The 17,072-nt window shown below is 44.5% G+C and overlaps 1 protein-coding gene across 8 annotated transcripts in view; it reads left to right on the forward strand.

Annotated features, from left to right (window-relative positions):
• The window catches only part of LOC119432880 (uncharacterized), a 63,941-nt gene that overhangs the window by 34,028 nt on the left and 12,841 nt on the right, over window positions 1-17,072 (forward strand). For 6 of the 8 annotated variants that reach the window (XM_049659306.1, XM_049659310.1, XM_049659309.1 and 3 more), the window contains one exon: window positions 3,662-3,811. In XM_049659306.1, the coding sequence (XP_049515263.1) occupies window positions 3,662-3,811 (150 nt within the window). Of the gene's footprint in view, window positions 1-3,661; window positions 3,812-16,543; window positions 16,622-17,072 lie in introns of all 8 variants that reach the window. The other 2 variants (XR_007464483.1, XR_007464482.1) reach the window with 1 other exon arrangement.

Genomic DNA, 17,072 nt, shown 5'->3' on the forward strand with positions numbered 1-17,072 from the left:
CCGTACAGACCTTTCCGACTCGACCGACCATCGAAAGGTGGAGGCTTAGCATTCTTTGTTAAAGGGGGAGGTTTAGCATTCTAACAAGATTAGTCTTAGGGCAAAGATTTTTTTATAAGCATACGTCTCTTGAAAGTGAAATGTTTGACTTAGATATAGCCTTATCAGGGTGCCAACCTTTGACATTAGTGAATTGATACTTTCCGTCGGGTGTTCAAAACACTCGGTGTTTGGATTTCGCTATGGTGTAAAGAAAAAATTCTTGTCGGAGACTTCAAATACCATCATACATGTTGGGGTTTTCGAACGAGCTATGCGGCAAACGATTGTGGAATTGGTCAATAGACAACAATGTCTCTTGTCTTAATAGTAGAACCCCTACGTTTATTTGTGATGGGTCCCGCTCTGCCTTGGATTTAAGTTTCGTAAGTTCGGCTATCACTAGTTCATCCTGGACAGCCTTGGACTGTTCCACAAACAGTTGCACTTTCCAATAATGTTCGAAATTGCTTGCCTGATAATGTCATCATGCTCTCAGGTCCGCGTATTTGTAAATTATTATAAATTTAAAACCGATCTAAACATACATTTGGCTTCCCATTCGGAAGACAACGACGACACCAAAGTTATTAAACTTTGTGCTGTCATCAAAAGGACATATAAAAACGCGGAATTTAGTATTGAATCTGCGAACAGAGCATCTAATAGCCCATGGTGGAATTTAGATTGTACGCAAGACCACCGACGACGAAAGGCAGCTTGGAAGCAGCTTCTTTATTATCAGACCCCGAAAAACTGGTCTGATTACAAATTTCACGCTGATGTATTGAAGCGTAGAGTTGCTCCAGCTAAAGAAGACTACAATAGGAATCGCTACGATTTCCTCTCAAATCCTACAAACAAAAAAGTGCTGTTTAGATATACGAGATATCGAAAAATTCTGCCAACACGAAATAATATCGCCTATGCAAATCTGTCGTCTGATGAAATGAAAAGATCGCTAGAACTTATGGCTAAAGGCTTGGGGAGTAGATTCACTTCATCTATGTCAGACAATTTACAAAACCCAGACCCAACATCAGACTTTACTGAAGTTACATTACTTGAACTTGCTCAAGTGATTAGAAACTTACCCTTCTCCTGCTCCTGGTTCTCATGGAATTACTCTTCATATGATAAAAGTTTATTCGATTTATCTCCTTGTGATCTCTGAAACACTATAAACTATTCATTAAACCATGCCTGGATTCCCCATGATTGGAAAGTAGCTAAAGTAATCCCGATACCTAAAGAGCTAGGAGTAGGCTAAACCATTGAAAATAACATACCTATTTCTGTAACTTTTAATATGGTCTAGCTCTTAGAAAGCAATTGCAGAATTACTGTCTAGATGAGGGACAGTTTAACATTAAATCCGAATCAAATAGGCTTCAGAATTGATTGCTGAATATGGTGTGCTCATGCTGATTGTGAAAGCCGAATACAACTTGCCCGAAAAAGGAGACAATATTCAGCATTAGTGACATTACATATAGTCAAAGCACATGACAGTGTTGAACATTCAATTTACTGAATATCTTGCTAAGTCAAATTTAACCAAAATATATTATTACGTGTTTGGCAAAATTTTTGAGCTCGAGGGAATTTTATTGCTTTAAGGATGGCTGCTCCTCGTCTAAATATAGACAGACTCGTGGGAGCCGTCCTGTCCCCAATATTATTTAATATATTATCGAGCTGCATCACAACTTGTCAGGACGTTCAAGTTTATGTTTATGCAGATGATATTGCATTCTTGGTGGCTGACAGTGACATTTACGCTTTATACCGAAAATTGCAAAGATACATGAGTATGCTTGAGGTATGGCTTCAAACAATCTACATGTCACTAAATGCAAGTAAAAGCGCAATCTTGGTCGTCGAGCTTACAGATTCAATTTCAATTTCTATATCTTATAAACAAGAACCAATTCCCCAGGTTGAGTCCCTAAAATATTTGGGATTCATCCATGATAAAAACTCAACTGGCATAACGTGCTTTATAGGTCTACTGCGCAGACTAAGTAATCGACAATATGGGTTACGTAGGGATTCTCCGCTAATGATATACAAAATGTATATGCGCCAAATATTGGAATTCAGATGTGTATTGTTCTCAGACGGCCCTGCGTATAAAACTAAGCACCTGGTTCTTTTGGAGCGTGAAGCCCTGCGCCTGTGTCAGGGACTCCACAGGTTTGTTGCTAATAATGTTAACTATCAAGAAGAGCGCCTACAAACATTGTCCTGCAGATTTGGTATGTTAACAATCCAGACATTTCTAAAGTTTCACAGCTTTCCGCTTAGATAGTTTAAGAGTGAAAATTAGAGAAGTAAATCCATCAACTCAATCAAATCTTAATATTAAGATTGAATTGGATGACATTTTCCCCAGAAACCCTAATCTTCAATCAGTCAGGTTCTTAAATAACCGGTTGCAAGATTACCTTGCGCACGCACCATCAAATAACAGAATACCCACAGACGCTTCAGTGAACAATGACAAGGCGGGCGTAGGCATTTTCTCGCTTTCGCTTGGCTGGCGATCCTCTTTGAGACTGCCAGATTATACCCCATTTTTGAAGCCGAGCTTTTGGCAATGATATCAGCTCTGCGGAAACTCTGTTCGAACAAAATCAGTGTGGTTATTATAACAGATTCGCTTTCTTTCTGTTTTTCGTTTGCATCTTCATCCAATTCACCAGCTCTAACGACGTTTTAGCATTAGTTCCTCCACAGTTAAATTTTGTAAAACTATTATGGGAACCAGGCCACTGTGGATTGCATTTAAACGAAATGGCAGATTCATTAACGCGAGCATCCCTGAGTGGACCAATAATATTGGTTCTTCATGTAGTTGCGCACATAACAGCGATAAGATATCGAAAATATGCAATCTGTAGAGATGGCATTGAATCAATAACAACATGGACTGAATTTCAGCATCTCAAATTTCCATGGAAAGTCCAGTGGTGTCAGTCAAGGCAATCGGAAGTGGTGATCACCAGATTGCGCTGCCGTGTCCCCCCCCCCCCCCTTAAACCTATATTTACGTAAGACTGGTCTGGCGATATGAGTGAACAAGGCCGAAAATATGAGAATGTAAAAGACATTTTTCATTATATAATGGAACTAGATCAGAGAAACAGTTAACACCAGCGATATCACCCCTGTGTCCATTCTGCCAGAAAACAGAATCCCTAGATCACTGTTTTTTGCTATGTCGCCGCTTTACAGTATTAAGAAAAAGGCTTCTAAAAATTCCACTTGCTGAACTAAGACTAATCTAAACAGAAATAATACTAATGTTTGGCGCGTCAGTTCTGGGCTTCCGCCACAGAGATGCCTGTTATGCGGTTTGTGCTTTCATGCAATCAACTTAACGAATCGATTTTTGAATGTTTACTTTTATTGTGACTTCTTTTCTCGTCTTTTTCATATATTATTTTTTAATTGCATATGTAAAGCTTCAAAACAACACCTAAAGGTTCAGGCAGTGAATTCTTGGCCAATGCCCCAGTTTGGGTACGAGCCAAAGTGTGAGGCCATCATCATGATTATCATCAAGGGTGGCTACCTTGTCATACATACTTATCTCCGTTTTATTACAAATTTGGCGCAGTCAAGGACAGGATAGGAGCCTGTGTTGTACCCCGCATCCGCTTCATTTTACCGAGTGCCATGGACTTCGACGTCATGGAAACCTGCACGGACGGCGACAGGCACGCGGGCGTGGCAAGCTTTTTCTACAGAGGACGGTTCGCTGTTACGGGTGAGCACTGATTCCTTGTTCAGAACGCTCGCGAACACGACCTTTTGTGATTGGTGGTGGTACGTACCTGTATGCGACCAGCATGAGTGAACGAGGCCGAAAATATGAAAATGTAAAAGACATTTTTCATCATATACTGGAAGTAGAGCAGACAAACAGTGAACAACAGCAACAAATACTAGAGCTCGTGACGACAAATGTGCTCCAGCATTCGCGGAGGCCGTCGTTGGCAACAGTAAAGCCGGATGTTTATGACCGTTCGTCAACTGCAAATGCTGCAGCCTGGCTGTGTTTCTATGTGTACGCATACGACTAGAATAGTTGGCGACGAGACATTGACAAGGTTATGAACATGCGTTTGTACGAGGCATTGCTAAAATCTGGCTTGACTTGAGAATCGCAGAACGAGCGCACCAGCCTTGGGCTGAGTGGAGAGACAGTTTTTTGACGTCTTTCTCAGAGAATAAGCTCGAGAGCTGGGACAACGCTATAGCCTTCAAGTATAATTCCGGCCATCTTGTAGAATACTTTTTTAAAAAGAGAAGGCTACTACATGTTGCGGACTCGACGTTGTCGGAATCGTCGCTCGTACCTCTCATTATATGGGACTGCCTAAGAGCATGCAGAACGATGTCCAACTACAAACACTGCATACTGTTGATGACTTGCTTAGAAATATGAAAGACTTATGCATTCTACAGCATCAAGAGAATGCTTCTAACGACTACAGTACTTCACTTAATGAAGATCGTAGAGTGTAGTGTAAAAACGTGACCAAGGTCAACGGGAGGGCCCATCTTTCATTTCAAGAGACCAGCTTCCTTACCGATCGTGCCAAGCGTGTGTACATTTCTGCGCAAGCAAATGGGCGGGACGTCAAGGCTTTAGTGGATAGTGGAGCTTCGATAACAGTTGTAAACGAGAGTGAAATTTCGGACCTAAGCATCGTGGAAGATTGTCCTGTGATGGTGTATGGTTACGAAGGCAGGAAACAGACATTTAATGAGTGGGTGGAAGTATTGATGACGCGTAAGGGAAAAAACACCTTATCTAAGGATCTTGTAATCGATATAGTAAAGTATCAGTTGCTGTTGTCTCGCCCAGTCACGCAACAGCTACGACTTAACCTCTACTGGGATGGGGAAGTCACTACTCGGGATGACCACCAGATGTCTTCGGTTTCCCTTGCTGAAATTCAACGGAAGCCCACTACAGCGGCAGACGTTATCAAGCTGTACCCAGAGCTAATATGCGTCAGTGGCTACCCAAAAGCCACATCAAAGTTTGAAGTACCATTTGAACTTCGTGACAAGACTGTAGTGGAACGCAAGACCTACAGTATGTCGCGAGAGAAGAAACATTGGTTGAAGGAAGAAACACAGAAGATGCTCAACGCCGGTGTAATCCGCCCATCAACATCTGCTTTCGCCTCTCCGATCACCATTGCTCCTAAATAAGATGGTACCTTTCGTCTCTGCATCAGTGCCTGCACTGATTACAGACATCCCGCAGGGGCGTCTGCGTAAGCAGGCGTTTGGTGTGTTGCGACAGCACGGACCCGAGCACATGAGGGTTGGACCCTCCGCGTCTTTCTATGCACGGCTTAGCCGTGTCCAGGGAAAAGGGGATCCTGGGGGTACAGTCAATACCTGGTGTTTGGACCTTTATGGCCCCTCGGTGGAGGCAACACACCTCTTTGGCCTCCGCTTCACGTAGACGGCACCCCCGGACTGCCCCACCCGGGGGAAATCGGCAGTCGCCTTTTCCTGTCCCCCTCTTCAATCTTTTGTCTTTCTCTCCCACTTTTCGTTCTTTCCTGTCTTCTAGTCACTTCTTCTCACTTCCGAATTTCTGGGCGGCAAGGGTTAACCTTGTGTATTATATCCACCCTTGGATATATATATTAGGTTATAGTGGCGGTGTATAGCTGGCGTGTGCAGGTAATCTTCAAACCTTGTACCGTCCCCTTGTTGGGCTCCATGGTGGGCGGCTACCATCGCTGCCGAAATCTATAAACCTGTATGGCATTAGCATCATTCCCTAAACTACTTGATCGTCCTCTCTCAAAAAGAGGGCGCACCGAAGAAACAGCTCAATTCTTCTTTCAACGCAAAGAAACCTTCCCACGATTCCATGTCATTCATAGTGAAAACCCTGGAAAGACCGTAAGAATGATTTCACCTTTCACTGTTACGAAAAATCTCACCGAAATAATTGGTCCCGGCTACAAACTTACAAAGATGGCGAGCGGTGACCTCCTTCTTGAGGTCCGCGACAAACAACAATATGACAAACTCCCAAATCCGGTCTCACTCGGTGGTGTGAACCTCACAGTGACTCCACATCGATCCATGAACACAAGCAGAGGAGTGATTTCCGACGATGATTTGCTGTACCTGACCGAGGAAGAGCTCCTAGAGGGCTGGAAGGAGCAGAATGTCACCATAGTTAAGAGAATAATAATTAAACGGGAAAACAAGGAAATTCCAACTAAACATCTGATCGTCACCTTTGCGTCCAGTCTGCTGCTAGAAACGTTAGAAACAGGATACACGAAAGTCCGTGTCCGACCATACATACCGAATCCTCGGAGGTGCTTCAAGTGTCAGAGGTATGGTCACGGTTAACAAAGTTGCCGAGGCCGACAAACCTGTGCCAAGTGCGGTGACCACGATCGCCCCTCAGATGACTGTGATGGTGCACTCCGCTGTTCGAACTGTGACGGTGGACATGCAGCTTACTCTAGAGCGTGCCCTACGTGGCAAAAAGAAAAAGATATAATCACCCTCAAAGTAAAGGAAAACATTTCATTCCAGGAAGCGCGAAAGCGTGTATCATTTCTTCATACCACAAAGTATGCTGATACGGTGCGCAAGGGGGCAGCGCCGCAGCAGACTCCGGCATCTGCCCAGTCCACAAAGAGTGTGGCCACGGAAGTGCCCCCTGGTGAAAGCAGACAGCACTGCTTCGCCGTCCCTAATGCAAGGCCCATCGACCTCCGCGTTGATAGGCTCTAAGGCTTCGTCTCTTGAGGCGAGGTCTTCACGACGACCACACCGCTCACAAGAGCGGACGTCCAGCACCTCTCTAGAGGCAATGGACACTAATCCTAGCCAGACATCGCAGCCAGCGCCGAAGGACCGCCGCGAGTCTCAGGACCGCGGAAAGAAAGACAAACCCCACATTACGGCACCCGGGAAGGGCTCTGTAAGCTAAGTAATCTTCTTAGACACACAGCACAATCCTCTTTTTATTTAGACATGAATACTGAAATATTACAATGGAATGTCAGAGGTCTTCTGCGGAACCTTGATGACATTAAAGAACTACTACATAAGTTTAACCCAAAGGTGCTGTGTGTCCAAGAGACACACCTTAATTCTAGACATACCGATTTTCTCCGGAAATATGCCATTTACCGCAAAGACCGCAACGATGCTGCCGCATCGTCCGGCGGTGTAGCAGTTATAGTAGATACGGGAGTTGCCGCTCAGCAATTACAGCTGCAAACGCCTCTTGAGGCAGTTGCAGTTAGAGCTGTGATATTTAACAAATTAGTTACAATTAGTTCCTTATATATTCCTCCTGCTTCTCAACTATTGAAAACAGACCTCCAGAACTTTATCGATGACTTTCCTGAGCCCTATATAGTTGCAGGAGATATCAATGCGCATAGTACCCTTTGGGGAGATTGTCGTTGTGATGCGAGAGGGCGCCTAATAGAAAATTTCCTGTTTTCCTCGGGTGCCTGCTTACTTAACAAGAAGGAACCTACATTCTACAGTCTTGCACACAAAACATTTTCCTCGATAGATCTTACCATAGTGTCAAGTACTCGTGTTCCCTATCTGGAGTGGAGTGTTATTAGGAACCCATATGGGAGCGACCACTTTCCCATTGTTTTAAACTGTGCAAAACAAGATGAAAACACTCCACATGCTCCCAGGTGGAAGGTAGGCTCAGCCGACTGGAAGCGATACAGAGAGCTCACGTACTTGACCTGGGATGATATTTGTACACTCCATATTGATGATGCAGTGGCATACGTAACAGCATTTCTAGCCGATGCAGCGTCAATATGTATTCCGGAAACTAATGGGACGCCTTCAAAACGTCGTGTTCCCTGGTGGAATGACGAATGTAGGGAAGCACGCAGGAAGCAAAACAAGGCTTGGAGTCGTCTTCGCGACTCACCAACAACAGAAAACCTCATCATCTTCAAGGAAATAAAGGCTCAGGGTAGACGAACACGCCGCCGTGCCAAATGGGACAGCTGTCAAAAATACATTTCTAGTATAAATTCTTACAGAGACGACAGGAAAGCTTGGAAAAGAGTAAAAAAAATTAAAGGCCGGCAATCTCAGCCTCTGCCTTTAGTCAATACCGAGAGAGACACGCTTCAAGAACAAGCTGATACTTTAGGAGCATACTTTGAATACATTTCCAGTTCCCCCCGCTACTCTGACACATTCTTGAGCTATCAGCGACAAGCAGAACGAGTTCCTCTGGTTCAAAAAAGCAGACAGACTGAACCATACAATCATCCATTCAACATGGCGGAATTTCAAGCTTCACTGAACTGCTGCAATAATTCGGCTCCAGGAACCGACCGAATACTTTATGACATGATAAAACACTTAAGCTCTGAAACCCAGAAAACACTATTATCACTTTTTAACGCCATGTGGTCTGCCGGGTACATTCCTTCCTCTTGGAAAAAAGCAATTATAATCCCAATTCTCAAAGAGGGCAAGGACCCATCCCTGGCCAGCAGTTACAGGCCTATTGCTCTGACAAGTTGCCTATGCAAACTGTTCGAGAAAATGATTAACCGACGCCTGCTTCACTATCTCTAAATTAATAAAATACTACACCCCTTACAATGTGGGTTCCGGGAACGTAGATCTTCAACAGATCACCTGGTTCGCATTGAGGCTAACATCCGTGATGCCGTTGTACACAAGCAGTTCTTCCTGTCAGTATTTCTTGACATCGAGAAAGCATACGATACCACATGGCGCTTCGGAATTCTCCGTGATCTGTTTGGTATGGGAGTCCGAGGCAATATGCTGAACGTTATTCGAAGTTATCTTTCCAATCGCACGTTCCGCGTTAGAGTCGGTAACACACTGTCCCGTCCATTTACGCAGGAGACTGGTGTACCAAAAGGCGGTGTGCTAAGCTGTACCCTCTTTCTCGTAAAAATAAACTCGCTGCATACCATCATTCCACGTACATTGTTTTACTCTGTATATGTGGATGATGTACAAATCGGTTGCAAATCATGTAATCTGGCTATCTGCGAGCGACAAGTACAACTTGGTTTAAATAAGCTGTCTAAGTGGGCGGACGAGAACGGATTTAAACTAAACCCTCAGAAAAGTACGGCCGTTCTCTTCTCTAATAAGAAAGGTATATTGCCAGACCCCGTTATTCATCTAAATGGAAAACGCCTATCTGTGAGTCGCGAACATAAATTTTTAGGTGTCATTCTAGACTCTAAACTAACATTCATATCCCATTTGAAATATTTGAAAGTGAAGTGCCTGAAGACGATGAATCTGCTGAAGCTTCTGTCACACACAACCTGGGGTTCTGACAGAAGATGTCTCCTTAGCTTGTATAGGAGTCTCATACGTTCGCGCCTTGACTATGGTGCCGTGGTGTACCATTCTGCAACACGCAGTGCCCTAAGAATACTAGACCCAGTCCACCACCTTGGTATTCGTCTGGCAACAGGTGCCTTTAGGACAAGCCCCGTTGAAAGCCTCTTTGTTGAGTCCAATGAATGGTCTCTGCATCTTCAAAGAACATATCTCAGTTTCTCCTACTACATGAAGGTAAAATCAGATACTGAGCATCCATGCTATATAACTATTGAGGACCTCTCCACTGCCACACTTCATCGTAACCGCCCAGCTATTAGAACACCTTTGTCCCTACGCTTGCAAGCATTGGCAGAAGAAATAGGTATTCCACTAGCAGAAAATACCCTTATGGCTCCCACTCGCCTGCCACCACCGTGGGAATGGCCGACCATAGAGGGCGATATCTCTTTTGTCGAAATAACAAAACGTGCGCCTGAGGCACACATACGCTCGCACTTCCTTGAACTTCAGGCGAAGTATTCCCGCTCAGAATTCTATACAGATGCCTCGAAGTCATCTTCTGGTGTCGCATATGCAGCCCTCGGGACGTCGTTTTCGACATCCGGTGCTCTAAATCCAAACATAAGTATTTTCACAGCTGAAGCTTACGCAATACTTTCAGCGGTAAAGCATATCAAGCAGACTAATCTCAATAAGGCTATCATATTCACAGACTCATTATGTGTTGTAAAAGCCCTAATGAGCTTCCGAAGACACACGAACTCTGTCTTTAATGAGCTATACACCTCACTATGCTCAGCATATGTGCAAAACCAAAGCATTGTCTTATGTTGGATACCTGGCCACAGAGGAATAAAAGGCAATGTAGCTGCTGATGAAAATGCTTCATTAGTTACTTTTAGTGAGACAGACATAAATAAACCCATACCAGCTACAGACCTCAAGCCCTTCTTACGCCATAAGTTGAGGAAGTATCGGCAAAGCCAGTGGGATGACGAAGTATTGAACAAACTGCACACCATAAAACCAAAATTAGGAAACTGGATATCTGAGAGAACAGCAAGACACAAGGAAGTGCTCCTTTGCAGATTAAGAATAGGGCATACTTACGGCACTTTCTCTTTCCTACTGAATGGAAGTGATCCTCCGACATGTACAAAGTGTGGCGATAGTCTTACAGTCCTCCATGTTCTTCTTGAGTGCCCTGAAGTAGAAGCAGAGAGGGAAAAGTACTTCCGTTTCGCATATCGTCACCACTTACCTTTACACCCTGCATTTTTTCTGAGCAGTGAACCGCTTTTTGAATTTCAAACAGTACTGAAATTTTTAGCTGAAACCAACATCTTAAATGTCATTTGGCCTGATACTTGTAGCACGACCTCCTCTTGGAGGTTGCAGCTGCAATACAAGCACAATTGTAAGCACGTGCCTACCAGTCCTTGCCCCCAAGGGCTCTGTGAGGTACTAGTGCTGCTGTCACCTCCAGGTCATGCTAACTATTTTTCATCGCAAATATTTTATGATCATAGCGCACCTCACAAATCATTGCGATAATTTTAGTATATTTATATTCTAAACATCTTAGTGATTGATTTTAGGCCCCTTTACAGCCACATTTATCCACCATTCTTAACTAATTTCTTAATTTATTAACAAACCATTCATTGATTACTCATCACTACGTACATGGCGCTCTTTGGCCATATCTGGCCCTTGCGCCAATAAAAACTACACATCAATCAATGATTACAGACAAATCAACAAACAGACTGACTTATTTCAATTTCAAATGCCACTTATTGACGAAATCATCAATGAAACCGGGGGCTGTAAGATGTTTTCTCGCTTGGACCTGTCCAAAGGCTTCTAGCAAGTGCCACTGACAGAGGAGACTAAAAACTTTTCTGCCTTCGTGACGCCGTTCGACATATACGAATATAACCAACCACCTTTTGGCATGAAAAACTCACCCCCATGGTTTCAGAAGATGATGAACAATGTTCTAAAGCTATATACTGGAATTTTTTGCAATGTTTACATTGATGGCATCATTGTGTGTTCGAGGTCTAGGCAGGAGCACACCGAACACCTGGCGAAGGTCTTACAAGCACTCAGCAATGTCGATCTGAAGATAAATGAAAAAAAAACTGTGATTTCTTTCAGTAGCAGGTCGTTTTTCTCGGCAGAGTGTTCGATGGTGCTACCAAAAGTACCAAACAAGAGTCTGTACATCGGATTTCTAAACTTACGAAGCCGCATGACCTTCATTCGCTGCGAGTTTTTCTTGGACTAACAAGCCACTTCAGGGCTTTCATTAAGGATTTTGCAAAGATGACAAAATGTCTGGCCGAGCTGACAAAAACTGATGTTCCTTTCGTTTGGTCCGAGGATTGCGAAGTGGCCTATCGCAAACTAGTGCGCCGCATCTCGTCTGACCCAGTCCTAACTCTACCTGACTTCAGCCTGCCGTTCGAAATGAACACAGATGCATCACACTATGTCACAGGGGCAGTGCTGTATCAGAGGGACCACAGTTCTCCGCTATATCGACAGTTTCGAGTCGTAGGTTGCTATTCCTAGACGTTTAACTCTGCTCAGCTGAACTACTCTACGACGGAGAAAGTGGCCCTTGCCGACCGCATGGCAGTGCGATACTTTAGATCGTACATAGACGGGAGAAAATTCAAACTATATACGGACAATCAGGCTCTGATTTATCTTCTCTGTCTGTCGGAGCCAAGAGGAAAGCTCGCGCGCTGGATAAACGAACGCCAGCAGTATGATTTTGAGGTTATCGACCGCGCCGGCAGCCACGGTTTGGCGGATGCAGATGCGTTATCTAGATTGGCAGTTCAAGTTACACACGAAGGGTTCAACGTGGCAAAACTATGGGAAGGATGCGAATGCCTACAGTTTGCCAATGTGCCGAACACCCTCCTTCCAAAAGTTCTCCACATGTACCATGACACTCCCGACTCTGGCGGTCATGATGGTTTCTGGCGAACCTATAATAAGCTTCTACAGAGGTTCACGGGGAAGAATATGAAGAGTGATGCAGACAACTGTGTTCGGTCTTACCACTTGTGCCAGATCAATAAGGCAAAGTAACGCCCACGACCGGACGAGCTGGTATTACCGCTTCACTCAGAAGCACCTTCCGAAGTGGTGCATGTGGACTTTGCCGAGTTCAAAAAGATGAGCGAAGGTGTGCGCCAGAAACAGTCATTCCTAGTGGCAATCGACCAATACACAAGAATGGTAGCTGCACGCCCTAGAAAAGAAGAGAGAGAGCAAGGAGAGGAAAGGCAGGGAGGTCAACCAGAAGAACGTCCGGTTGGCTACCCTGCACTAGGGGCAAGGAAAAGGGGGAATGGAAAGAGAAAATTAGGGAGAGAATGAGTACTGGGTACACGTGGGACGATGTACAGGGACACTATAGGCGGTCTCTTAAACCAGTGAACTTCAAATACTGCACTAAAGCACGCATCGCATTTTGTGCCAGTGACGGGTGTAGCCACGGTCCGAGTATCTTTGACTCAGAGAACGGTCTCGAGTCCCGCCGGTTTAAAGTTGTCCTGAGAGAGAGGCGTTGTACGTCGTAGCGAGGACAGATGCATAATAGGTGATCGATGGTTTCCTCGCACATACAGGAGTCGCACATCGGGCTCTCGGCCATTACCATACGGTATGAGTAAGCGTTCCTGAACGCCACTCCCAGCCACAAGCGGCACAGCAAAGTTCCTTCGCCGCGGGAAAGGCTAGATGGCAGTTGTAGCCATAGCAAGGGGTCCAACTTATACAATCGGCAATTGAAAGTACTTGAACTCCATAAAGCTTCTGACTTTTTGCGAGCCTGGAAAAGCAGATACAAATAGTGTTATTGCTCTTCTTGACCGAGCGATATTTTCGAAGTTGAAGGTCGTAGTCTGTGACAATGGACGTGCATTCATGAGCAACAAGTTTCAGCAGTTGGCTGAATATCGCAGGATTGCGCTGCGGCGCTGCTCTCCCTATCACCCCCAAGCTACCGGATTGGTGGAGAGTTATCCGTGACATAAAGCGGTTGATGTCAATGTATCCGAATTTCCGAGCAGGATGGAAGTGCTGCCTGGAAGCAGCCGTTGCACACCATAACAAAACACATACAACAAGCCTTGGATGTAGCCAACAATTCGCCGCGTATGGTGCCGAAACTGTCCGCCCACAAGGAACTTGAATGTTCACACAAACTTCAGCTAACGGAATGCCCAAAAACCATCGAGGAACGCAGCAGATATCCCGAAGCGAGTAACGTCTTTCACTATCAGCCGAGGAGGGGTGACATTTACAAGAGCGGGATTGTAAGGTAGAACAAGAAGAGAAGAGGAAGAAGTGACAATAAACAAGAATGGCTACCTTGTCATACTGACTTTTCTCAGTTTTAATACAGCAAAATTGGCATAGTATGACAGGAGTGTATGACGAACACAAGTGATAGCTCATGACATAAATGCCATGTAGGTCATGACAATGACCCAGCGAAAAAGATTAACACTCACAAACCACCGAAATCGGTTTGGACGTGTTTACTAAGTGAAGTCATAGTCATGAGCATGACTCAGCGAAAAAAGTATAACACTCCAAAACACTGGAATGAGTTCGGACGTGCGCACTAAGTGAAGCAAACACTATAGGATGATTTTAGTGCTAGAAATCAGTCATTACCATGACGGAGCAGAAGTGGCAATGACTCAGCGAAAAAAGATTAATGCTCAGAAGCCACTGAAATGAGTACTAAGTAAAGGAAACACTAAAGGATGATGGTAGAAGTCATAACCATGGGCATGACTCAGCAAAACAATATTAATACTCAAAAACCATTGAAATGGGTTGGGACGTGGGCACTAAGTGAAGGATACACGAAAAGATGCTGGTATAAGTCATAGTCATGACCATGACTAAGCAAAATGAGAATGACTCAGCGAAAAAAGGTTAACACTCAAAAACCAATCGAGTGGATTGGATGTGGTAGTAAGTGAAGGAAAAGGCTAAAGGTTGATGGTCGAAGTCATAGTCATGAGCATCACTAAGGCCTTCGCCTTCAGGTCTCTTTGGTTTATATAAAATTGCTACAATAGCTAAAGGTGTACCTAAAAATTCATGTCACGCCATGCAGGTCATGAAAGAGCCGCCTACGTCTTGCGGCTCGTATGGTCGTTTTGTTAACTTGGTAGACTCCCCGCACACCGCTTAGCATAACATCGTTTCCCACAGAGCGTGGGATCTGCCGGCTTTTCTGGTGCGGAATTAATGGTAATTTATCCTCATTTGTCACGATTAACTAAAATGCCACGCGTGTATTGATTCGATGTTTACTGATGACCACTTCTGCTGAAAGACTATCAGACTATCGCTCGCGCACTTGCTGTATTCACAACTTTTTTTTTGTCGCCAATTTTTCAGCGAGAAAGGCTTGTCTTGGTAAGATTAGCATCTTGTTTAGAATGAGCAATCTCCGGCGGGTCGAACTGGTGGCAAACTCTCGTGCTTTCCCTCGTCTGCCTTCTTCGCGAGGCGATTCGCTGGTTGACCGATTAGCTAGCACTTTATTGCAACAAAAAAATTGTGCCGTACTTGTTTCCGAGGAATATCCAAGTATAGCAGCCGGGCTCCGATCTCTTTTCGCTCTGAGGAGCCCATGTGACGCGGGCTCAACTCCACTTAATGGAAAGTGTAACAAAAATTGAGATCGGTTAGATAATGGGGAAGAAAACTAGTCAGACAAAGCTATTCGCATTAAATGAAAGAGTTACAAAGCCGGCGACTACAAGCACAGGTGTATGCTAGCGTCGCACCACCAGCTCGACTTGGAGAGGCCAAGGGTCGCGCGTTTGCAGCTCACACTGTATCGTTTGCATTACAGCGGCAAACGATAAGGAGCTATTTGTGAAAGATTACTTTGCACTATAAGAACATGAAAAATAGAGGTGCGCGAATATGGACACTGCGAATACGAATCAAACGAAGGCGTATTTAATCCTGTAGCATTAGGTACCACGACACTGACTACTACAAAAAATGCGGCTAAACTAGGAGCAAATGATAATTTTAAGCACCAAATCGTGCATGGATTCCTCATTTTAAAAACTGCGCAAATCATCCATGTTGCAAAGGAGCTACCCGAAGAACGAACGTCTACTCTACGACTAGCTTAGCAATAACGCCAAATAAATTGTTGCTAAAAAATGCCGTTGAATTATATATGTGATACGGCCCGACGCAGGATCAACATCACTGGTAGCGTCAAGTTTAAAACTACTGCATGGCTAGACTGCCAGAAAACGAAATGACAGACTAGAAGTTGGTCATGTAGGCTTCGACCGCAAAACATAAAAGAAGGCTTGAAGTAACCACGTTACTTCAAGCCTTGAAGTACTTGAAAATGTGCTATACTGTGTGATACTGAATATTTGGCATTTTTTTTAATATTCGAAAATATACCGAATATTTAGGGTCAAATATTCACCCACCCCTAATAAACTTATTCTCTCATTTAAAGGATCATGTGCAGGCAGGTCCTCGAGCCGTATTCCGTGCCAGATGTCCTCCTCGCCCGCTCAACCAGGTGTGTGCAGCCTTGTGTGTCGCGTTTTAAGGGCGGCTTACGCGATGCGCTTCCCTTGGCGCTAGCGAAGTGAATACCGCACAGAGATGGCGAACTAGAAAAAAAAAAGCATTCTATAAGTCAGCGTTGCAGTATTAGCAAGAAACGGGCCAGCATGCTGTAAGCAAAACACCATAGGGACGTTATGCCGCGTGACAAACTGTAGGAAAGAAATGCAGAGCAGGCGACAGATGTTTTCCTCTCCAACAGTTTTCTCGTTAATTCCACGCAGATAAATGCGCACTCTTTGTATGCCACTGGCCCTATTTTTTTTTAAATATGAACTAAAATAAACCTGTTTGCTGCACAGAACAGTGCAGGTCTACTTTAGCTGCGTAATTTAACATAATTAACATAAACCTAACATAATTAACATAAACATAATTTAACCAACACGAGTGACCCAGGGAGCTGTACAAAACTTTATTTATTTCATTGTAGTTTTTTTAATTTAATTTAATTTCATTTCAACCCGTGCAGGAGGAGTGCGTGGAGTTGCGTTCTCGAGCCGTCGTCCGTGTGAGTCTCGTTGCCACCAGACGTCCTCCTAGCCAGCAGGTGAGTGCAGCCGTGTTCTTCACGTTTCATGGGCGGCTTGCGCGGTTCGTGTACCGCCAGTCAAAGAGCGTCGCGCTAGTTAAAATGAACTACCGCTCAGTAACTAATGGCCAGTAGCTCAATGTGAAGCGTATTTGTTGCGATTGATAGTGTACGAATGCCTTTGCGCTAGCGACATACAACTCCTGCATAGTGAACGAATAACAGCGCGAAAAGGCAAGGGCGAAAGGAGGCACGTGTGTGTCCCCATCTGGTCCTTGTCTTTTCGCGCTGTTATTCGTTCACTATGCAGGAGTTGTATGGCGCAAACGTGGGGGCCATGATCGGCGAATCAGTAAAAGAAAAAAAGTTAGCGCGGGCCTCTGCCCATTTGGAGAGGGGCCCGGGGGATAGCGAGGAGAGACTTTGTGAAAAAACACAAAGCCTCGCCTTATCCCCACACTCCGGTCCG

Source organism: Dermacentor silvarum, chromosome 11 (genome assembly GCF_013339745.2).
Source record: "Dermacentor silvarum isolate Dsil-2018 chromosome 11, BIME_Dsil_1.4, whole genome shotgun sequence".
Classification (NCBI taxonomy): Eukaryota; Metazoa; Arthropoda; class Arachnida; order Ixodida; family Ixodidae; genus Dermacentor; species Dermacentor silvarum.